Source organism: Musa acuminata, chromosome BXJ3-9, assembly GCF_036884655.1.
Source record: "Musa acuminata AAA Group cultivar baxijiao chromosome BXJ3-9, Cavendish_Baxijiao_AAA, whole genome shotgun sequence".
NCBI lineage: Eukaryota > Viridiplantae > Streptophyta > Magnoliopsida > Zingiberales > Musaceae > Musa > Musa acuminata.
This window is the reverse complement of record NC_088357.1, coordinates 8621922-8645940: the sequence shown is the minus strand read 5'-3', so window position 1 is coordinate 8645940 and position 24019 is coordinate 8621922. Positions and strand designations below refer to the sequence as shown.

The following is a 24019-nucleotide window of genomic DNA, read 5'->3' as shown; positions in this document are numbered from 1 at the left end:
AGCAGATCTTATATATGCTTGGATTTCATCATGAGAGGAAGAAGAAGGATGCATTGGTGACATTTGATGAGGAGGAATCAACTGGAATCATGAAGTTTAGTTAACCTTTACAGTTTACATGCCATCTTTCACGTCTACTCATTTATTGATCTCATGATCACAGCAGATCTTATATATGCTTGGATTTCATCATGAGAAGAAGAAGAAGGATGTCTACATGAGCAAGCAGGCTGTGCTGATTCCTTTTGTCATGATGAAGGCATCATGTACACAGGAAAACCCAGGTTGAGTTGGACTTCTTGGTTTAAGGCATGCATTTATATTTGACTCTTTCCATCTGCCTCCTTTGTTCCTGCACAATGGTTTCTTGTTGCACAGAGTTGGTTCTCTGGAAATTGTGTGTCATAACTGCTGATAGATCTAACGATTATGAAATCCAACTTCACTTTCTGTTACTTATCTTTTCCTCATGTAATATAGCTCTTAATTCTATGATTCACCACTGTGAAAAAGGGGCCATTTGAAACGGTGGCGATATGGATTTGTTCTTCCAAGTTTTAACCCTCTTTTTCGTGGTATTGACAGCAGTAAGCCAATGAATTATAGAAATGTGTTTAATTACATGTTCAGTTTGTGATGACCTCTTCCCTTCTTTTTTCCAGGAAATCCAAACATGACCATTGAAAGAAACACAGTCAAATCTTGAAGACGATATGTATGACCAGCTTGAAGTAGAAAGATCTGCTTGTTGCCAGCGTTAGGTACTTATTCAACATACATCAATTGCATGTCTGATGACCAGCTTATTAGTCATTACATTGCAGACAGGAAGTAGTGGGTGAAAGCTTGCAGATGCATGTGAGGCAACCCAATCCTCACGTCCATCCTTCCCGCTTCACTCGGGCTCTGCATGAAGTACGCAACCTGAGGAAATGGAGTGGCCAAGGGAGTCACAAAGACTGCTTTCCCAAGCCCGAAATCGATGCTGTGGTACGGGGTCTTTGTCCAGTCCGACACCATCGTCAGCTCCGGCAGTGGGGGGAGAGCCACTTGGGGGGCGGCATTGAGGGCTGCCAGATACTTCATCACGTAGCTGTCAGTCACTGCCTGCTTTGCCGCCTTGATCTTTCCAACCACAGTAGCCAGGCTAGCCTCCTCAAGCTCGGCACTGGTGCATGCAACGGAGGAGAGGACATAGGCGTTGCCTGTGAAGCCTTTCGGCAGCGGCGGACGCATCCGAGCCCTCGCGTCTACTGCAAATTGGAGACACACCATTCTGTGCTTCGCTATGTTGAAGGCTTTAGTCCTCACCTGCAGTGGCAAGCAAATAAAGATTGAATGCAGCTGAGAATTAAGCTGTGATTTCCTTGTGTTCATTCATCACCTGATCCCTTCCAGTAGAGTTCTTTTCATCATCTTCCATAATGTGCCAATTATGTAACAAGCTAACAAAGATTGAACTCAGCTGAGAATCAAGCTGCGATTTTCTTTGTGTTCATTCATCACCTGATCTTTTTCCTGTACAGTTATTCTCATCATTCTCCTGTACACCATATTATGTAACAAGCAAACAAAGCTTGCACTCAGCTGAGAATTAAGTTGTGACTTTCCTGTGTTCATAAATTACTTTGATCTTTTCCAGTAGAATTCTTCCCATCATTTTCTTCTGTATCCTATTATGTTACTGTCTGTGCTACCAAAAACACAGATTGTACCACACAAGCTAGCTAAGATATGGCCAGTGTTCAGTGCTGCTTTCATCATTCAGGAACTCTGCTTCTATTTCTCAATAGATTAATCTGCTTTCTTTGATAAACCACTGATGAAGATTTATCAACAGCTTCAGACTCAAAAAAATACTCTTCATTTATGTGCACTTAAATCTCAAACAAGCCCAACTATCTAGAAAACCCACAGGTTCAAGACCATCTGACCTTATGATTTCCATGTCAAATTTACCTATCCACTATTAGGTAATAATTTTTCCTTTGTGTATATTAGTTGACCATTGTACTGACCACATTTTCCTCAAGTCTCTTCACAAAATGAAACTGAACTAGGTGTGTCATGAAAACACCAATATCATCTTGTAACAGGCAAATGCAATTTACAATGACCTAGTTCTCTAGGAACAAGATATTTCTGTAGTTATAAGATCTCCTCTTTTGATGAATTTAGTTATTCTTAAATCTAGCCATGAATGAAAAGACTGAGCATCACATACTCAACACAAATTTCATGGTGAATTAGGTACTTCTAACCTAGTAATGTATACAGTATATTATTTATCTGAGGTTTTTTCTCCTAATTCTTAGTGGTAATACTCACAAATTGTAGAAATTGGTGAGTGCTAACTACTGGTAGATATCTAATCATTATAGACAGGTGATGGTACTGATTTGGATCAATCTTTCTTAATCATTTTACATTATTTTGATAAAAGTATCATTCAACTTTTTTTTCCCTATGAAATGTCACAATCCTTGCCATCATAAATTCTGATCTACCATCACATCATTAGTAGATCAATAATTCTACTCTTAGAACTAACCTTGATCACAAACCTTTATCATAGTTGCAAGTCAAACTTTTTTCTTTTACATATATCATTATTGTAGAGTATATTATCCTTTATTGGCTCCTCATTGGTCATTGATATTCCTAACCATGAGAAACAACCCATTTTCCTTAACCTGTTTGTGATATATTCTTTTCAATCAAAAGTTAAAAGGAATCTCAAAAGATAATTTGACTACCTAAACAAATGTAACACAGTGATCAAAAGAATTCTATTAGCTGGATTTCTAAGATTGCTAAAGGAGCAAGTTCATGGCACACAGAAAATCCATGCAACTTGACAGGAACAAATGATTGATGTTGAACAAACAACACTTGATGAAAAACCAAATCTTTACATTTAAATGATCCTTTGAGCTTCCAAAATGTTTTCTACCACAATTTTAGAGTGATTATTAACCAAATTTAGATGACACAACATGTACATATATATATGTATGTAGATATGTTAATGTATGCATTGCATGCAAACAAGCAAACACATGACTCAACCCAAAATCAGCCTTAGGTAAAACTGGCATGATTTTTCTTTATCAATGTGGAATTTGATCAAAGAAGATTAAGAGACACTTTGTCTTGCTCTTTATGTGTAGATGAAGTGATTGATATCTATGATAAGAAATCAAAATTGTTTGTTGTACTCTTCATATGTTGAGTTAACACCTAACAGTATCTAATTACACTCACAGAGAACAAGAATATAAGACCACACAATAAGCAACTTACTAAAACAAGAGAGCATGTTCATCTTAGTAGTTCAATCAAAAGTATAGACATAGGAAGCTTAGGATTGCAAACTATATGAGAAATTAGGAAGCTCTATAAGGAAGTTTATGAGGATTCAGAATACAAGATCATAGATGATTGCTTACAAAGAAAGATTTGCTAAAATACTAAATTATTCTTTATGTTATAGAATCCTAGTAACTGGTCTTTATATATAGGGTTATGTGCTTAGTATATTCCTTATGAATTATCAAGGCCTTATAGAATTTTTTTTTTTTTAATTCTTTCTTTCTTTTCACATTTTTAGAAATTCTCATGTTCTAAGTGTTATCGAAAAATTACGATAGCCTCATAATTATTCTATTGTTATAAAAACAGTTCATATTAGATTCACATGTAAACATGCACTGAGCTCAGCTTGAATGTATAATTACTGCACATATAAGTTTTATGTGTCAACTATTTTAATTTTGTTCATAGTAAAAAAAGCAACATTCCCATTGATGAAAAGTAGATACAAATTTATATTCCAATATCCTACTTAACATCCATTATGCTTTCCTTCATATCAGAGAGGCCACATGAATTATAATTTAGAAATCACCAAATTAAAATTTTAGGATTTCTTTTTCTTGTTTACAAGTCCAATGATCACCTTTCATTAACATCAACAAAGTCAACTTTCATAAGACCACATTCTTTGATGGAAAAAAGAAGGGATTTGATTTAGGTGAATATTTATTATGTAAATGATTTAGGTGAATAAATCTATATATGAACACACATCCACCATTGTCAAGAAGTGGATGTAATCTTCTCGCTCTCTGATTTGTTATATTGCTCGAGTTCATGATTTGATTGCTAGCTTACTTTTGTATGTGACATCTATGTTGTGTAATCAGAAGATAAGCAACCTAAGTTTACATGAGGCATCATCTTTGGCTAACTCAATTTCATAACAATAAGAACAAGCATGTCTTTGAGCACCAACTGTTTGTATTATTGGCTTAGTTCATAACAATATGAACAATCTTGCATGTATCCATATAGATCATAAGTTCTATGTGAACAATGTTTGTATTTTATCTTGTAATTTTCATTCTTTTATTGTAATATTAGCATGGATATTTATATGTTTCCTGATGAATTTGATGTCTCAGAGAGAGAGAGAGAGAGAGAGAGAGAGAGAGAGAGAGAGAGAGAGAGAGAGAGTGGTTAATATCAATTTCCATTACCTTCCATAGATGAGCAGCCACCACCTCGAAGGAAGAACAGGAAATGCCACCGGAGCCGCTTGCAGCTTTGTTCTTAAGCCTGCTCACCATGGAAGCACTCACAGAGAACGTTCTCAGCACCAAGTGCTCGTGCCCTGTGCTGTCCATCTCCGAGAGCTTCAGCTGCCCACCGGGAACGATGCAGTTCGCAGACACTGCCTGTTTGATCAGCTGATGCAGATGATCGAGAGCCATGAACCCTCCCATCTCGCCTTCTCGATCGGCAGCCTTCGATAAGCTCACCTGGCTCTGGCCATGGCAGACCAAGAGCCTTCCTCTCTCATGGACCGGCTCGACGAGCTCCACCTGTCCTTCAGCTGCCCTCCCCACCGTCTTGGAAGCCCATGCACTCAAGAAACTGTAGTTTGCCGCCCCATCAAAGAGCGCGTGGTTTGTGCCCACCCCAATCGAGTAGCCTCCACACGCAAACTTGGTCACCTTCATGAAGGGAAGGAGGAATAGGATGTTATCATGGCATAGTGTCGTGAGCTGCATGGTTCTGAACTCACCTGACCGACGACAAGCGGCGTGTCGGCGAAGCAGGCCCCGGAGGGAGGCTTGCAGACCAGGCGTTCGTAGAAGTCATTGTGCTGAGCTAGGTCTCCGAGATCTGAAATCGTAGCTCGGGTGGCTGCCTCGACCAGAAGTGCACCGGAATTGGTGCAAGCCAGGTTGATCTTCCCGGTGGGTGGTGGTGGGGCGAGGCACAGCCGGCCTGCAGCTGGGTACCAATCGGACATGGCCTCCTCCAGTCCCCTTTTTAAGGAGGAGAAAAGAGAAGCAGATGAAAGCTGCCGGCCATGAAGGGGTGGAGTTGATCTGTAAAAGAACACCAAGTACATTAGGGCGGGACACTTTCTGTCCAGATTTGAGAGATGGATGACTTTGGCCTCATGAGCATGAGGAGGGCGAGCTCGTGGACAGACTGTTATGGTCTTGGTGGTGAAAACCTCATGGTAATCCACTCTGTTGGCTGCCATGGCTCAAATGCACCCTACCTTCGGCTGAAAAGAGCAGGGAGGAGGAAGAGGAGGAGAAACGGGATGCTTGTTAGAGAACAGCCGAGCTAAATGGCCATCCAAAGGCTACTCTAAAAGAATGCTATCGTCTTGTTCCTTTCGCACCAACGACTTTGTGATGCATCCAATACTTCTCGTGTAGGGTCATGGAACGAGTCGGCTGCAAGCTTCTGCTAGTCTCCTTTGTCTACCTACTGTAAGTGGGAGTGCCAAAAGCAGATGCACTAACCCTAATCTGATTGTTTAACTACAGTGCAACCAATGGTGAGTTCATGCTACGGCATGCATGCAGAGAGCCATGATCCGAAACCCTTCCTTCCATTAACGTGTGCTGTTCTTATCCTCCTCGTGTCGTACAGCTCGAACAATAAGGAAATGAGTGTAGAAAGAGATGCCCGAGTCAGGGCCACTGACTTCTGTCCTCTCTACTCGCAATACTTTACTATCTCTTCCACCGTCCCGACCTCAGATTAATTTGAAAGGAGGAGAGAAAAGAGGAAAGGGTGCACACTTTTGTTCTCTTGAAGACAATGCGCAGAGCATAAGAATTAGGTCTTCCACAACAGCCTACTCGATTGCTGGGACTCTAGACAGTGTGGACGGACCCAACTGTGCACCAGCCCCTTCAACAGGAGACACAGAGAGAGAGACAGAGAGAGAGAGAGAGTAGCTATGAAAGAGGGTTGGGATGACATTGGAAAAGGAGGAGGAGGAGGGGTGTTGGTTTGTGGCTGGGCATGCGTGCAGCTGAAGCCGGGCAATGTCCTCCTGTACCCCTCTTTCCTAACATCATGGCCCCTCTCTACTGCACTCTCCCAAGCCTCAACCTTTCCCCTCCTCCCTTTGAGATAAACTATGGGGTCTTCTTTTGGGCGTGCCTCCCATGGCAGCTGCTGAGGGCGAAGGCATCCCCTTCCGATAGGGATGTACAGCACTACGTATGTCATGCATTCACGTGGAGTAGTCGCTTTTGCATGAGCCGAGTGCCGTCGTGTCGTCGTCTACAGCCGCTCAATCTTCTAATAATAATTGCCGCTGTCATGAATGATATCTCATGTATGGATACGATCGATCCATGTTCATGGCACATACACTCGTTGGAATTGTCTTCCCGGTGCGCGCACGAGCTGTCGGCAAATCTACGATCCGTCATACGACAATCTAAATTAGATATTGGAATATCTAGATAACCCTCTGGACAAACTAAGCTTTTCGCAGGACAACGCAAAGCCAAACTCTTTCGTTCTGAAGACGTACATGCTTGAGATCAAAGCTACGGTGAGCACTGTACATGCTTTGCATGGCATATGGGATCTTGCTTAGGCACACAATCCACCTTAGAAATGATGCTTCGCTACTTGGTTGCAAGAAAGACGACAAGCAGACGCAGAAAGTGTTTGCACTCCCAGGGGATGTTCTACATTCTCTTCAACAAGGGGAGCTCAGCAAACATGTCAGATAGAGGTAATTACAATTCCAGAGCCGGAAACAATCAAGCATGACAGAATACACATTGCTTTGCTTCATGCATGCTATAAAGAATCATATAGTTCTGCATGTTTACACTTGACTAATATGCAGTAGTTTGTCTCCATGATTTCACACAGGTACTCTTTGCAGGAACACACTGGATCCTCAAGCTTCCAACTCAGGATGAGTTCCCATGGTGGTTTCAGAGGGCCGTGTCTTGGTGGGGGATAAGAGTCGACAGCCAACCAGGTGGGAGGACAACTGGTTCCTTGGTGCTGCTTTGTTCATGGAAGTCCTGAGCAAAGTGTCGAGAGGAATGATGAGTGTTGTCTCCATTTTGAATGGCAGTAAAGCTACTTGGATCCTCTCTGCCTCATTTCTAGCTAGGCAGGAATAAGATGGAGGTCGTTTTAGGCTTAGGGTTGATGAGTGATCCAAGAAAAGCAATGGAAGCATGGTCAAGTGTCCTCTAAAGAAAAGGTGAATCCAGCTTGGGTGCTGGCAGTGGTTCTTCTGCAAATTGTGGATGAACAGAGTCTCCTAATTCATGATTTCATTCACCCTCATCAGTAGAAACAGTTTGCTAATTAAGCATTCAAGTTTGATGCATGATGGTGTTTGAGATTCAAGTATGGGTAAGAGAGGCAACCAACAAGATAAATGAAAAATATAATTCCTAGTAAGCGCGAATCATCAACCGATAAAATGAAAAGCATTAGAGTGCTGGATATATGCAAACTCATTGGGTAGCATACCTACATATTGCTGTTGGTCATTTTAAGATGCATACTAGTATACACAACAAGCATTTCTAGAAACATACTTCCACTTAGCTCTACATAACGGAGCAATTTTCACTCATCAACAATCTATCAGAAACTTGATTCCCATCTTTCATCATTTAGCTTCACTTTTCAATGTTGTCCAGAGGAGATAATGTCAAGCAAAACAAAATCTACCGACTTACATGAAGAAGTGTTCTTTCAAGAAGGAGAACATGGAGTGCAAGATTCGAGAAACAAACCATGTATTTGCTTTTGAAGTGGAAGTGTTTACACAAGCCATCAATCTGGCAAATCAGACAAATAATTGGATCGATGAAGCATACTTGTCGATTCCAGAGACATGGATTGCGACAGGATCTCAGCGGATTAGTATTCTTTAGGATCATTTTTAGACACGGAAGTTACGGCTTTCTGAGTCAATAATGTACCTACTCTCTGTGGTCTTTGTCTTCGATCGATCATAGCTCATGCGGTGCCTGTTGAAGACAGACAGACTTGTGCAAAGGATTGAGGCATAAATGCAGATGAACCTACGGGCGTCGTTTGAACAGCTATCTCTTGCCAAATCTCAAACACTTGTTATGTTTTGATTCTGTGATGGTTGTTGTCGGAAGCCTGCTTTGGTTGTTCTGTTTCACAAGTGGAAGTTTCTCCATGGCATTAATAAATTTTCGCAAGTGCTTGATATATTCAGGATATGTCTCTAAGTTGCAGTGACCACCACCCTTGATCCACAAGGGATCATATTTTATTTTGGATAGTTCCCACAAACGTTTCCCATGAGTCCAGTCGACGATGTCATCAGCCGTTCCCTACAAACAAATTAAACCTGATTAAGGTGTCTGATGAAGAGAATTCTTTATCTGATAACGAATTTGACAGATCAAGAGCATCAGCGAAATGAGTGAATTGAAATCAGTGAACATGTACTTAAGAGATATCCCCGACAGTTTCAGAGATAACATCAAAGAATGTGAAGGTGAGAAACCTGAATACTCCCAGAGAAAGTATCGAGTGTGTTTGAATCAAACAATACAAATATTCTCTCTTTAGCCGACAACTGTGCTACTTATTTTAGTTAAGGAATACTTTCAACTAATTGTCGGCACAAAAAGTTTCAAATCCCTGCACGAACTTGAGCAACACACCAGGTCTTAATAGAGAAGGAATCAAGCAGCACGCTACGTAGTATTTTGGTTTCAGGGCAGGTGTCGCTCTCCCTGATTTTGGAATGCTATTCATGGAAATCATGCTGAAAGGTTGAACATTAAAAATGTTGTCAAATCTTCTCTATTTTTTCTGTTGTGTGCAGCTTATTACCTCATTTGGATGGCAAAAAGGCTTGGATGATGGATGACAAGGATATAAAGGCACAAATGGGAGCAAAATGACAAAGCACTTGAGACATTCTTAAGTGTTTTCATAATTTGTAATCTCACAGTAAGACAAGTTTTATGTTCACTAACTTGCAAGTCCGATGAGTTTATGGCAAGATCATCCAACATGTAACATAATATTTCAAGACATGATTGCTCATATGATACAAGAAATTAGTATATTGAATTGGCTGAGGGAAAAGGCTTACATGTATAACAAAGACTGGGCAGTTGACTTGTCGTATCTTGTCAATGTTCTGCAAACAAAAATCCCAACTTTCACAGTAATAGTAAAAGAAAATGTCAAAGAATGCAGGTAAAGTACTAGCAAGAAAATGAATATGATCCAACAGAATAAAGAAAAATCTGAACTTACTTTAAAGATATCAAAGCAGAATGTCACTTTCACAGGATACAAGACACGTATGCCCGAGAGAATTGCACTATGGAGAACGACGCCTCTCAGTTTCTGTAATCGTGCAGCGAGGTGCAATGTTGGTCCGCTACCAACAGACTGGCCATACAAAATGAGATCCTCCTGTCTTATTCCATACTCTTTCTTCAGACAATCATATACTGCTTCTATGTCATAGTATGTGTTGAATTCAGATGGCTTTTGCGAATAAACGAAAAAAACAAGGAAAACGAGATACCATCAGACACGAAAATTAGAATAGAATGAGTGATTCTGATAATAAATCATTCTTCATTGGAAATATATCTAATGTCCCATAAAAGTATTTACAGCTGTTGCCTTAACATCTCTATCATGAAGTTCTTGAGAAGCATGTAATAGACTTAGATTGTGATTACAACAGTTCATATGAAAGAAAAAAAAAAAAATCAGCATATCACCTTCACTAAGATTGACTATAGAAAAACTATCATAGCATTTAGGGTTCCTTTTGCCAACAACACACATCCATGTGAATTGCTAGAAGACCAGAAACCCTGGTTAACTATTTCGGCTATGTAAAATGAACAGAACTGATGATGTTTAGCTATGAATTCTAGATTCACTGACAATCCACTGTCACAGAGTGGCTCATTCCAACAGTTACTTCTAAGTATCATATAGAATGGATAAATTTTGTTAAGTGACAATGCTATTTAGCAGGGGCGATTCACCCCTAAGATTAATGGGCCAACATCAGGTTTGTGAGAGAATGAACCACCGGTTTCACCTGTCAAAATAGAACTAGCTACTTAATTTACTATATGACTGGAGGCTCTTTAGATTCATCCATGCCAAGTGGGTACTTCCTCGAGGGGAAACCATCCATTTAAAATCATCGACTGTGGCAAATGTCACTGTAGTCTCTACCTATTCTTAGTTCACTTCAATTGATTTGGCGAATTTGATCCAAAATACATAATTCCTTTGTCATAATGTTACAAAACTACTAAGCTTCCAAAAGAAAGCAGGAAGAAGAAAATTCCATTACATGTGTTTTTGACAATTGTTTACCTTCCCCGTCGATGCTCCATAGCCTGAGTAATCGTAACTGCAAAGGAGAAGATCATCAATCAGTTTTAATTGCAGTTTTCATCAAAAACAATTTCCAGTTTCATTTTATAGTATTATTATTATCCAATTTGAGCTTGAAACTTGAGAAATTTAGAGGCTGGATGTATAGATCCTCCACATGCTCCACATTTCATCAGCCTTGTGTGTTATATAAACCTTGATAAAACATTTGAGGAAGCTACATGAAAACAGACAAAAAAACAAAATATATCAGTAACCTGCATCTACGAGTTGATCGATTTTCCAACACTCCTGACAACCATGGATGCAAGAGATGATCAAATGAGGCACCCATAACAAATATTGAGCAAAAAACAAGCTTGGAATTCCTTTGTGAAACATACTTGTTCCCACTCTCAGAACATCAAAGTTCCTAAGCAGTAATCAGAATGCCCAAGATTTCACCATATCGACATCATTCACCTACAAGAACTAAATCCAAACACCAAGCTCATCCAAAAGAACTCCCCTTTTACAATAAAGATCCAACCTTGCCAATCTAATAGAAGGGGAGAAAAAAGGAGACGGAGAGAACAGGGCAAGGGAATCGAAAAACCTCATGATATTGACGCGGAGGTGAGCGCGGAGCTCAAGGAAGAGGTCGAGCATCTGACCGAGGTCAGCGGCATTGCCGTGGGAGTAGAGGACGGTGAAGCGGGCGCGGGGGTGGCGCCAGAACGTGGCCACCACTCGGTTCCCGGCGCGGGTCTCCACCAGGTGCACCTCCACGTTCTTCTCCGGCGACAGCCCCGTCAGGCAGAGCCGCCCATCCCCTCCCCTCTCCCGGAACACCTCGTACGTCGCCGGCTCCGGCGGGAAGAATGCGAACCGTGCCGCCACCGACGATGTCACGTTCCCCATCTCCCCCTCTTCCCTTCCAACCCCCCAAAGATCCCACCTTTCACCCAATTGATGGTGTCCCAATAGGCCACCACTATATCCTCTCTTCCTCACCTCCCTACTCCTCTTCTCTTCATTTCTTTCTCCGACCTCCTCCTCTCCCACTCCCTCTCTCTCTCTCACGCTCTTTTTCTGTTCTTTTTCTTTTATTCTTCTTTTGATGCTGCTGTTTTGTATGATAATTTTTCAGATAAAGAGATAGAAACAGAGGATGAGAGAGAAAGGTTAGTTAATTAATTGTATATTTATACAAATTACATGATTAATGAGAGTGAAGGGAAGAAATGTAGTCATAGAGAGAGAGAGAGAGAGAGAGAGTGTGTGTGTGTGTGTGTGTGTTGAAACAGAGAGTCATTAATAGAAGAAGGAATTGGATTTGATGGGATAAGGGATGATAATGAGTTAGACCAACTGACAACCTAAACAGGTAGAAAGATCTCTTTCTCTCTCTCTCTCTCTCTCTCTCTCATACATAATTATCTAATTTTTGCTTAATAAAATTTTCTTCCTTACTATGATGAATTAATCTATGTTTTATTAAAATATTTATTTTTTCTTTACATTTATCAATTACAAATATATATATATATAAGTACTTCATATTATTCTAATTAATTTAAATTAATTTTCAAATTTTTATAGAAATTGTATTAAACAAAAATGATATTTATTAGGTGGCATTTGGTTAAGTTAATAATAATATATTTATATATATATTGGATTACCAGTGGAAATAAAATTTAAATATGCAGCTAATCCTCTTCTACTATATTCCACGTGTACTCATCTCCTCTTTACTCTCTTAGCACCTAATTATTATGCATATATTCCATAGTTGTGACTACAAATCGCAAAGACATTTGAAACGCAGTAAATATATATATACGCATTTGAGTGAGGATTTGGGGCATATAAATTCAAGAATAAATAATAATAATAATTTCATATATAAAAATTGAATTAGGAATATGAGAAAGGTAATTAATTAAATAGGAAATTTGAAGGGCGAGGATTTGGTCAAAGATAGGTACAAAAATGTGTCGGATCTTTGCAGGGAATTGTGGTCGGACATTCTACATAAGTTGATCCCCTTTTTGGTGGTCGTCATCTCCTTAGATCCCATCGCCATTACTTTTTCTTAGATCCACTCTCTCTCTCTCTCTCTCTCTCTCTCTCTCTCTCTCTCTCTCTCTATATATATATATATATATATATATTTCTTATAATCGTTTAAATTTAGAGAATTTTTACTGCTAACTTAACACTTTTGATATTATAAAAAAATTACTTATGAAAAATAAAAGATTTACATACTTTTTAAGCATCAACATGTTTTTTTAATCAAATATATATATTTTTCAATATTATTTGAGCATCGAAAAGAAACTTATCGAGCATACTTTTAAAAGGATAATATAGTCGATCGTATTCTTGAATGATTCTTTATTTTATATGAATTTTTTTTATCATAAGACTCCTCTCTATCTTATTGACATTCGATATAATCTCATCGGAATCAAACATTATTAGGTTTTTCTTGTATCAAATAACACCGAAAACAGCTACTAAAATGCTAAATCAGCTACAGAATTAGGACAAACTGCTACTCACAAATTTAACATATCTTTGTCACATAATTAATTAAGCGACAAAATTAATATGTAGTTTTGAAAACCTTTGTGAGACATAATTTATGATAAGAACAAGTAATTAAGAATATGTTGCTGCAAAGTCTTTGGCAAGAAAGCAGTCAAACCTGTAGTAGCTAAGTGATTCCTTTTCCATTGCAGTGAATAATTGATGGTGTTTTTTCTCAAAAGCATAACATTTTCCGAAAGCCCCATGTCATCATCATCATCATTATCATCATCATCATCACCACCATCCATGGGTGCCATTTGGTACAGTCTAAAGCAGCAGCATGCATTCCAACGCATAGCTGAAAGAGCCAAACCTGCGAGCTTTCAGCTGCGTTGCATGGTAAAAGACATGCTCTTCCTCGGTCTTCTTTGCAGTCGATGTAAGCCTTTGCAACAGGTTTTACCTGCGTCCAAGTACAAAAGGAAGGGCCAAAGGAAAAGGGAGACAAGACAGTGCTGCTTGTGTTCATGTTTCCACTGCTGTGTCACAGCTTCCAGATTTGATGATTTAGTTGCCACCTTTATGTTGTGTTTTCTGGGCAAAAATGTGTGGAGTTGCGGCCTCATTGCACCTAAGATAAACTTCAGAGTGATAAGCTGAATGAATAATATCCATTCACATATTAATATTCAGATGAAGATATTTCATCTGCTGGGAAAAAAAGAATCAATCATCATCTTTCTTTGATTCTAATAATTGTTATCGTTTGGCAAGTGATGTAACCAATGGAGTTTGATATAAATAGAAAAATAAGGGAGAAAAAAGAAGATGTCATAGGCTCCAAGAGGCTATATTAGGAGAAGAAATCTTACATGTTTTGATGGTTGATTTAAGTGATTATTTTCTGGGCCATGAGTTAGTTTTGATGATATTTGATATCATGTAGTTGACCTAAAGAAGAATATTTATAATGTTATTGATTTGATTAGTGAAAAATATTTATATGATCTTATTGATTTGATATCCTTATCTTTTCCCAACAATAATGAAAGTAAGGAGCTACCTTTCTGGTTATCTGGAGGTAGAAGACAGAACACATTCATGGCCTTCACCTCTCTTCACTCCCCAAGCCATCTTCACATCACTTGCATCACATGACCCCTCCAACCCTTGGCATGGAGGAACTCGATGGCTTCAACTGAACATTCTTACTGATGATGAGAACCAACCCTGTGGATGCTGCTCATATTAGAAGTCTGTGCCCTTCAAAGATAATGTTTGGAAGAAGCTTTAGAAAAGCTGCAGCTGTTCCTGTGACCCAGCTTTCCTCTCTCTCTCTCTCTCTCTCTCTCTCTCTCACAGCAGCCATGCCCCTTTTTCTCACCTTTCCCTTTGGGGATGGCATTGGAATGTGGTCAAAGGAGACAGAGATGGGGTCAACATGGTGAGGAGCTATGCTTGTGGAAGTTTGTGCCATGGAGAAAGAAAAAGATGAGAGCACAAGGCCAGCATGCAATGTGGTCTTCTCCTTTGTTGGCTTCTCAGCCAGCACAGATGAGTCAGGCACTGCCTCTAGCTTCAGATTGTGTGCAACTGGTTGGCTTGAGATAGACTTTGTTGCTTTAGCAAGGTTTCCTTGTTTCCATGTCACATCTTGTTCCAGCTTTCTCAAAGCTCAGTGACTGGGGCATGTGATGCAGGGTGTGACTCAGATGCATGCTACTGATGCTTGAATGAAAGAGAGCAAAGATGAGTTGTTTCATGGCAACTCCCATGGCTCAGGTGTAAGTTTCTAGGGCACAAATTGAAGAAAGAAGAGAAAGACATTGGAACTTCACCTGAAATATATTTGAGTTTGATGCTAATGCATGTAAGTCATTTAATATAGATTGTGAGTTCAAACATTATCATATCAATTTTTATTAATCTACTAGTGATAAATCTTATTCACTTTTCTTATATTGAAAGTTTGAGATCTCATCTTACAAAGTTTTTTATACCTAATAAATATTTTGGTGATAGTATATTTGATTCATTTATTTTAGGTTAGAAATTTAAAAATACTATATTAATAACAACAATAATAATGAAATTATAAAGTTTCAATTATTTATGATTGACTACATGAGCTTTTTGATGGTATGGAGATATGCAAAGCTAAAAGAATAAAAATAGTTTTTTTATATTTTTCGTTACCTCCGCACATCTATTTCAATATTTTCATACCAACAATATATATAAATGTATATATATATATATATATATATATATATATATATATATATATCTTATTTGTTAATTGAGATTGTGAGTTTGAAATCTATCAACTAATTTAATTAATACAAATTTTATTTATTGATAGTGTATAATCACTTATAACTTTCACAAATCAAAGGTCTTGTTATAAGTTTTTTATTTAGTTACATAGAAAATAAAAATAATCTAAAAGTATAATATGTGTTGAAATAGAATGGATTAAATTGTTCAACCATAATTATCCTTTAATTATTTGTTATATTAGCTTAATATTTCAATTGCAATTATAATAAACCATTATGTGAAATTTAAAAAAGATATATTTTTGACGGATTAGAAGCTCCGGTCCATTCACAGAAGACCACTAATTGGGCCGGTCTAACTCGCCCAATAAATGGGCCGGAAGCCCAGATCAAATGAACCGGTTCCCCAGACTCTATATATAGACCAAAAAGTTACAACGCCGGCTTGCTTGCTTCCTTGGTGCCCAAAGCTACAAGGGGAGGGTCGGACGAGGGCTTCGCTCGCTCTTCCGGTCTTTTGCTTCAACGATCCATGGCGGCTGCGACGGCGATGGCGGAGGATCCCAACTTCGAGGACGACCAGCTATCCTCCATGACCACCGACGACGTCATCAGGGCCTCTCGCCTGCTCGACAACGAGATCCGCATCCTCAAGGTCTCAAACCGTAACCCCCGAAAACTAGGGTTTCCTTGATTTTCCGTTCGATCTTCACGGTGGTTGTAATTGATCCTGCTGATCTCGAAATCTGTTGGCGTCCGACTGCAGGATGAGTTGCAGAGGGCGAATCTCGAACTGGAGTCCTTCAAGGAGAAAATCAAGGAGAATCAGGAGAAGATTAAACTCAACAAGCAGCTGCCCTACCTTGTGGGGAACATCGTTGAGGTCAGTCCCTTGATCTGCAGCTTTATCTTGTAAATTCGTGAATCCATTTGCTTACTCTTTTGTTTTGGGGAAAAATTCTTCTTCCTGCATTATATCTTCTGTAGACATGTTAGTTTAAGGAAAAAAAGAACATCTCTCTTGAATGCATGGTCAATTGCTTCTCAATCTCGTTGCAGTTGCTTAGGGTAGCTTAGCTTATTTTGATCTATGCATTGCCATCTCAATAACGTCTTTCTGTGTGTCTTCTTCCCTTCTTTTTTTTTTTTTTTGCTCTTAGAGTGTAATGCATCTTCCCTGCATATTTATAGAGGAGTGTTATGTTGATCTGCCGCACATCCCAATCTGCGTTAAATGAAACGTCTTAGTACCTGTACTTCTCTGAAAATTTGGAGCTTTATAATGCGTGTGGCTTCTCTTGGAAGTCCTATCTCTGATTGTAAGCAGCTTCACCAACAATTTAGAAATAGGACTTCCTATCTCTTGGAAGTCCTATCCTTCCTATCTCAGAGATAGGACTTCCTATCTCTTGGAAGTCCTATCCTACTTTGTAGATAAAAAAACTCAAAATAATTTAGAAATGCCACTGGTGAATTGGCAAATATCTTGTAGTGATTTATTAGGATAATCAACATCTCAGCCCCCTCTCATTACTGAAGTCTTTCTCATGTATTTTCTGTATATTCTTTTTTGGTTTATGAGATGGATGTATGTGTGAGCGGCATATGAAGCTTAATAATTGAACTGAAATTATGAAAGAGAAGCAGTTAGGAAGAATTATTTATTCCGTCTCTTTTTCTAATGTTCGTCTTTTTTGACATTAAAGGTGCATGTTGATGGGTTAATTGTTTTGACACATACTATCTGTCTTCCAGCATATATACTTTTTTCTTATTTTTCCTTTCGTGAACATAAATAAATCCATTAGATTATTAAAGGACACATTTATCATGTTGCTTACCTTATTGTGTTGTCTAGATTTTGGAAATGAATCCAGAAGAAGAGGGCGAGGAAGATGGTGCCAATATTGATCTGGATTCTCAAAGGAAGGGCAAATGTGTTGTCTTAAAAACTTCGACACGACAAGTAAGCTAGGAGTCCTAACTCAGCTCAAATTTGCTTCTTTTGTTTATATCTAATATTACTTCTCTTTTTTGTTCTTGTGCAATTGGTGGTTTTGTCTGCCAAGAATTTTTGCTTAATGTTTAACAAACATCTTGAAAGCTTGCCTTAATTGCCATCGGTTTTGAACTTACATAATTTCTCGTTTGTTCTTGTACGCTCTTATTCTTTTTGGATCTTTTTAGCCATTTGAAAATTTGAACATGCATAATTTGTTGTTGAAGTTCTGTTGGATAAGTTATAAAAAAAAAGTGCAAGCCATATTAAAAACTGAAGCATCGCATAATATTTTGGTTTAATTTGGTTTGGTTTTACTGGTTAAATGGTTTGTATTGGTTTGAGAAAAAGGACCACAAAATGGAGTTTACTAGCTTGATATAAAAGTTCTTATGAACTATACAGAACTAAACCATGCACAGATCCTAATAATTGATGGTGATGTTCTAGATGGTGTTTCTCTTGCTTCATATACTGCAACTTCCCCTATGTTTCTAAATTTTGCTTTCTTAGAAGCTGTAGTTTGATGATTGTTTCTATGACATCACCATTTTTAGTTATATATTTGACTAACTAAGCTATTGGAGGCTTATTCCTATTTGTTCTTTTGTTCCAGACTATCTTTCTTCCTGTTGTTGGATTAGTGGACCCTGATAAACTGAAACCTGGTGACCTTGTCGGGGTCAACAAAGATAGCTACTTGATCTTGGACACTCTTCCATCAGAATATGATTCACGAGTAAAGGCAATGGAAGTTGATGAAAAGCCAACAGAAGACTACAATGACATAGGAGGCCTTGAGAAGCAGGTATCCTAACTTTGTGCTATGGTCAAACAAGTCCACCAAAGTGCTAAATCTGTCATGGGTTCTTCTGCAAGTCTAGAGCACCTTCAGACCTTCTAGATGTGGCCCTTAGATTGTTTAGTTGTGTACTTCGGGTTGAGAAGCGATAGAAAGCCTCTGAAAGTTGATCTTGTCTATATTGATTTATTTGCTTATATTTGTAATTCTCAGATCCAAGAACTTGTCGAGGCAATTGTGTTACCAATGACCCACAAAGATCGTTTCCAGAAATTAGGGATTCGTCCTCCTAAAGGAGTGCTTCTGTATGGACCTCCTGGAACTGGTAAGACTTTGATGGCTCGTGCATGTGCTGCACAAACAAATGCAACTTTCTTGAAGCTGGCAGGTCCTCAACTAGTTCAGGTACTTTGTAATTTCATAAGAACAGTTTGCAAAACTTTTACTCACATTTGTTGAGTTAATCTACAAATTATTCTTTCCCATTATTCCCTTCTTTACAAACTGTTCTCTCTTTCATTGTTCATATTTTAGGATAATATCACCAGTTACATTTTAATAAAGCATATGGTATGCTTTAAATTCATATTACAAGATGGTCATTATCAACTTGTAAATATTAGGAAAATCTGGCTGAGGAAGAGAGGTTACTCTCATTCGAATTTAGCCTACTGCACGGGGTATTTAATGCATGCAAATATGTGCATACTGCATAAGGAATATGGATTCTTGTTCTGTGCTTTTTATTTTAAAATATATCAGTATATAGCTGCTTAGTGATTATTTAACCAATTAATGCAGATGTTTATTGGTGATGGTGCAAAACTTGTCCGTGATGCCTTTCAACTAGCGAAGGAGAAATCTCCCTGTATAATTTTTATAGATGAAATAGACGCAATAGGGACCAAACGTTTTGACAGGTATGACATTTTTCTTGTTCTTTTCACTCTTAAAATATATATATTTCCATTCTTAGTGTTGGATAAGAGACTTGTTTATCGTACCATGTTGCAAGAAACTCGTTTGTGTCTTTTTCATTCGCAAGGTTGATGTGGTATAAGACCTAGCCTGTTAGAATTTTCTTTGTAACAGAATATATGTGAATCAATTCACTCATAATTATTAGTTAATAATTTAGTAAGCATGAGTGACCATCATTTGTCATTTTATTGTCATATGAGCTATGTAATTTGATGCATCTTAATTTGCTGGATTGATTAAAAACCAAGCTCACGCCTTTATTCACTTCAGCATGGTGCACCATGCTGAGGTGTTGACATTTTTTCCTGTTCTGATTTCACTTTCGAGAGAATAGTTTGTTTGATGAATTGTTTCCTTGCAAAGGAATTAAGTAAAGACAAATATACACAATCCCTATATTTTATCAAACAGAAATGAGATATTTAAATTATGTGGTGAATGATTGCCTATTTTGAAATCCCTGGAAATAGAAACATTCATATACCTGATCCAGGAAGCTTTATGTCCTAATTGTTAGCTATAGTAGCTATGGTTTACTAAAGTGTTTTCCATATGAAGAATGCTATTTTGTGATGGGGCTGCTTTGGCAGAGTTGGAGCCATAAAGCTTTTATCAGTGAGCATTGCCATGTGAAGGAGGCCAAAAATATCTCCTAGTTGATAGGGAGTTAAATGTTAGATTGGTCATTAGCATTACGATTAGGTGGTGAAGGTCAATCTTTAGTGATGCATATGCATTAGGTAGCAATCCTATTACAACTTATGAATTAGCTCGGAATTTAATAGAGGAAGTTCGTTTGAGTGGAGTTGCTCAACCTTAAGAAAGTAAGGATCTTCTTTATAGGGAAACCCAACTGTGTCATTGAATAGCAGTAGTTTATCTTTTAGAGAGACATTGTACTCATTTTTTTTGCATTATTTTTGCAGTGAAGTGAGTGGAGACAGGGAGGTGCAACGGACAATGCTGGAATTACTTAACCAACTTGATGGTTTTAGCAGTGATGAACGCATAAAGGTCAGTGTTCTTATTTAGCTTATGATGTAAACAATATTATTTCCTTTTTGGTAGAAGCTGCCCATATGTTTGTAGCTTGATAATTTGAACAGTCTTCCTGCAGCTATATTAGCTTGTTCATCATTTGTCTTTGTAGTCTTTCTTCTGATCTGAAATTAAGTTCTTGAAATGCATCATGTGTGTTGCCTTAGACCAGATCAAGTATATCCCGATATCAATCATTAACATATATGGATAACAATACTTGAACTTCATCTGATGTCCTCCTCTTTCCTTGGCACGCGAAAATTATATACATATTCCTGAGTAGAGGCATCCATTACTAAATGCATTTTGCAAGTTAATAGTGAAGCAGTTTTCCAACTACAGTTCTAGGCATGAGTGTTTATAACAATCTATGCTAGATGCTTTATCAATATAACTAATCATGTCTGCTAGAAGTGCAGGTTTGAATTCACTTTTTGTGAGGTTACAACCGGATGAGCTTGTCTTGTAGAGTAGATAGCTGACATTTCTTTAACTTAGACTGTCATGTTAATATACCTTAAAAAGGTTTGGAACTTAAAAGCCAAACAGACCTTTGTATGTTAGAAATATGGTGCTTTAATCTTGCCCAGTCAGATAGGCTGCATCAGAGAGATGGACATATTTGCCAAAATGTGCTGTCTTCCTTTGTATTGTGCTATTGTCATGTAAGGTTGACAACAACATTAAGATAAGGCTGACTGCAACATCAAGAAATGCATTATCCTGCTGCACATTACTTTCAGATGTTTATTGGTCCTACTGCTAGTAGTTTTCTACAAGCAATTTGTAATTTCCATTACACAGTCTTATGCTATCAAGCTTAAAATGATTCTGCATGACTATATTTATTTCCTTGTTAGATTGCAGCCTTGGCAGTTAGGTTACCACCAGTTTGTGATGAGCCTTATGATGCTAGGTTTCACTTGCCTTCATCACTATATTTTGACATGCCATTATGTGGAATTGCATACATGAAAACATCTATGATTTAGCTAAGTGTTGGATGTTTGTTTATTTGCAGTTTCCTATTTCTCTGAACCAATAGAATAATGATATATGTCAACCTTTATAATTTTTTGCATATGAATTCATGTTGAAGTTACTAACCATGATATTTTGTACAAGATCTGTCAAATGTTGTCAAATTTATAAAGATAGAACTGGATCTTGATAACACATATAGTAATTAGAAAACGTTGAAGTGCTTTGTATAGGATTCATCACCTACCCTATTACCTTAGGGCTGCTTGAAATGCTGGCAACCTATGTAGCGGGTTAACCCAGAGTTTGTTGAATCTTGTTTGTGCAAGTGCCATTGGGCTACTGCCACAGCACTCGAGTCACCATGGGATTCGAAGTGGATCATCATTTAGGCCACTAAATTTATTAAATAGATCTTCTTTTGTTTCATTAAGGAGTGCTTTCATGTGGTGCTTGTTAGCAGTTGAGTAAGCAGTGTTATATGCTGAATATCCAAGGCAGAGGTCATGGCAGGTTTAGGTCTGTAGTGTGGTTGCGGGGATTACCAAATGAAATGTGAATCAACCAAGTTGGTCCTGAATGACTAATTTTTTTAAAGAGGGATAGTGCTGGCTCTTTTGCCCTATTTTTGGCCAATTCCTGGTTGGTTTCTACTGTTTTTAGCAGGTTTTGTTGGGGTTTTGAACTTATTCTTATCAATCCTAGTCTTCTTGGACATTTTCCAGCTGGTTCTACAGTTTTGTTTGATTTTGGTGATTCTTTATCAGTGCTCTCTGATCCTTGGCCAATTTCCTATTTTTTTCCAACCATCTGTAATCATTCCAAAGAAACATGTTCTCATATCTGATCTGGTCGATCATAAATCCTATGGCTAGTCCCGGATCCAGTTCTGATAGCGAACATTGCTATGTAGAGTACCCAGATGATTGGTGGGTTCCATTTGTCGGTGGATTAAAAAAAAAGAGCTAGACCAGCGAACAACCATTTATATTTAGACAATTAATTAATGTGCTCACGATTCTTCATTTTCTTATTAGAATTTGGAGACTGATGGAGCTTTAAGAGCTGGCTTGATTGGTTTTCTTTGACATGCATGGAATTACTGCAATCTCCTTCATTGTTTGGTTAACATTAGAAGTTGGTTCTTTCAAATGATTTATACTTGTTGCATCTATTAAGACTCTGCTGCTTTTATCACTTGTGACAAGGATGACAGGATCAGATAGAACAACCATGATAAACTGAAGACGTAGTAGAAAGCTAGAAATTTCCTGTTTGTAGTTTTTTTTCCTTGACTTCTGATTGTAAATCAGGATTCAAGGTCACTCTATACAGTGCTATGGAACATTTTCTTTTTCTTTTTCTTCATAGATCAGTATATAATATGAATTAGACTGGATTATATTTGCATTTTCTGAGAGACAACTTGGTAACTGCAGACAGACCATGTAGTAGCCTGTTGATTTCTCTAAGGTGTATTTGCATGTCTTAGCCAATTGATATAATTTGTGTCAAAAGTAGCATTCTGATTCCTCTCTCTCTCTCTCCCCCCCCCCCCCCCCCCCCTTCTCTTTTTCCCCTCATTTTTTAGTTCTCTCTCTCAAAGACAAAGACATATATGCATGATTTTGGTTAATTGACAGGTTATAGCAGCAACAAATCGTGCTGACATTCTAGATCCTGCTCTTATGCGTTCTGGACGTCTAGATCGCAAGATAGAGTTTCCGCATCCATCCGAAGAGGCAAGAGCTCGAATATTGCAGGTAGCAAAAATGTTGTGTGTTGTGAGAAAATGCTTCAGTAAATTTTTATGTTGAAGAAAGCTAACATATGCTTATAATCTAATCTAGAAATAACTTGAAACGCATGTCCTCATGTTGTGAATTGAGCCCTATTTCCTTTTATCTCTGAAATTTAGATTCACTCGAGGAAAATGAATGTGCACCCTGATGTGAACTTTGAAGAGCTGGCTCGGTCGACTGACGATTTCAATGGGGCACAACTTAAAGCAGTCTGTGTAGAAGCTGGCATGCTTGCCCTGCGTCGAGATGCAACTGAGGTTCGTTCTCCTATTTTGTTTAAATTTGTGCCCTATGAAAGCTGAATCTCTGCATTGTAACATCCAATTACCTTGTTTACATGCCTGATCTAATTTAACTTGCTTAAAGCTCATTTCCTCCGGTAGTACAATCATGCATACTGGCCATTGCTTTCTGTTTCATGACTCTTCTTGTTGCAATAGTCTGACTGATTTTATATTTTGATTCAGGTGACACATGAAGATTTCAACGAAGGGATAATCCAAGTTCAAGCGAAGAAGAAAGCCAGCTTAAATTATTATGCTTAGTTTAGTTCCTCGTGCTATATACCCTGTGATCCACCTCATTCCAATCTTCCCGAGTCTCTTATTTTATTCTGATTCACCAACAGCAACAGTTCTGATCATACCCTTATTCGAGACCTTTTTTTAGTGGTCATTCTCTGCACTATTTATCAAAGGTAGCGACTCATCATTTTAACTTGAGTTGTATGTGAGGCTCAATATAGTTGATCTTATACCATTACGCATTTGCATGTGTATTAATTACACTCTGGAACATCATTCATCGTTTACCTATTAGACTTATCATGCTGTACTAATGTCTTTAACATCGATAACCCTATAAAGTGCAACAGAGGACAGACATAACTGAGCTTAAC

General features: G+C 38.2%; 3 protein-coding genes across 4 annotated transcripts; 1 reads left to right on the top strand and 2 right to left on the bottom strand.

Annotated features, from left to right (window-relative positions):
• Positions 1 to 726: 726 nt before the first annotated feature.
• LOC103997844 (brassinosteroid-related acyltransferase 1) lies at positions 727 to 5773 on the bottom strand. Of its 2 annotated transcripts, XM_065166790.1 has the most exons (4): positions 5576 to 5765; positions 5087 to 5396; positions 4539 to 5015; positions 727 to 1311 (listed from the first exon to the last, which is right to left on the bottom strand). In XM_065166790.1, exons 2-4 carry the CDS (start codon positions 5315 to 5317, stop codon positions 814 to 816), a joined length of 1206 nt encoding a protein of 401 aa, XP_065022862.1. In that variant the 5' UTR covers positions 5318 to 5396; positions 5576 to 5765; the 3' UTR covers positions 727 to 813. The 2 variants fall into 2 exon arrangements, with proteins under 2 accessions (XP_065022862.1, XP_009417446.2); XM_009419171.3 differs by having other exon boundaries at positions 5087 to 5773.
• Positions 5774 to 7936: 2163 nt separating this feature from the next.
• Positions 7937 to 11818, bottom strand: LOC103997843 (uncharacterized). Its single transcript, XM_009419170.3, has 5 exons — positions 11312 to 11818; positions 10696 to 10732; positions 9604 to 9840; positions 9437 to 9484; positions 7937 to 8663 (listed from the first exon to the last, which is right to left on the bottom strand). The coding sequence occupies exons 1-5, from the start codon at positions 11614 to 11616 to the stop codon at positions 8403 to 8405; spliced, it is 888 nt and encodes a 295-aa protein (XP_009417445.2). The 5' UTR covers positions 11617 to 11818; the 3' UTR covers positions 7937 to 8402.
• Positions 11819 to 15957: 4139 nt separating this feature from the next.
• Positions 15958 to 23887, top strand: LOC135650202 (26S proteasome regulatory subunit 6A homolog). The gene is made up of 10 exons (XM_065169427.1): positions 15958 to 16170; positions 16282 to 16398; positions 17374 to 17481; positions 18131 to 18322; positions 18530 to 18721; positions 19118 to 19236; positions 20224 to 20311; positions 22963 to 23082; positions 23238 to 23378; positions 23589 to 23887. Exons 1-10 carry the CDS (start codon positions 16048 to 16050, stop codon positions 23664 to 23666), a joined length of 1278 nt encoding a protein of 425 aa, XP_065025499.1. The 5' UTR covers positions 15958 to 16047; the 3' UTR covers positions 23667 to 23887.
• The last annotated feature ends 132 nt before the right edge of the window (positions 23888 to 24019 follow it).

Excerpts from the sequence above, each read along its gene's own strand:
- LOC103997844 (XM_009419171.3), bottom strand. The coding sequence starts at position 5,557 with ATGGCAGCCAACAGAGTGGATTACCATGAGGTTTTCACCACCAAGACC. Across the intron at positions 5,016-5,086 it reads CGCCGCTTGTCGTCGGTCAG|GTGACCAAGTTTGCGTGTGG; the intron begins GTGAGTTCAGAA and ends CCCTTCATGAAG. Across the intron at positions 1,312-4,538 it reads TGGCTGCTCATCTATGGAAG|GTGAGGACTAAAGCCTTCAA; the intron begins GTAATGGAAATT and ends TTGCCACTGCAG.
- LOC103997843 (XM_009419170.3), bottom strand. The coding sequence starts at position 11,616 with ATGGGGAACGTGACATCGTCGGTGGCGGCACGGTTCGCATTCTTCCCG. Across the intron at positions 9,841-10,695 it reads ATGGAGCATCGACGGGGAAG|CCATCTGAATTCAACACATA; the intron begins GTAAACAATTGT and ends TATTCGCAAAAG. Across the intron at positions 9,485-9,603 it reads TCTGCTTTGATATCTTTAAA|AACATTGACAAGATACGACA; the intron begins GTAAGTTCAGAT and ends TTTTGTTTGCAG.
- LOC135650202 (XM_065169427.1), top strand. The coding sequence starts at position 16,048 with ATGGCGGCTGCGACGGCGATGGCGGAGGATCCCAACTTCGAGGACGAC. Across the intron at positions 19,237-20,223 it reads GGGACCAAACGTTTTGACAG|TGAAGTGAGTGGAGACAGGG; the intron begins GTATGACATTTT and ends TTATTTTTGCAG. Across the intron at positions 23,083-23,237 it reads CAAGAGCTCGAATATTGCAG|ATTCACTCGAGGAAAATGAA; the intron begins GTAGCAAAAATG and ends TCTGAAATTTAG.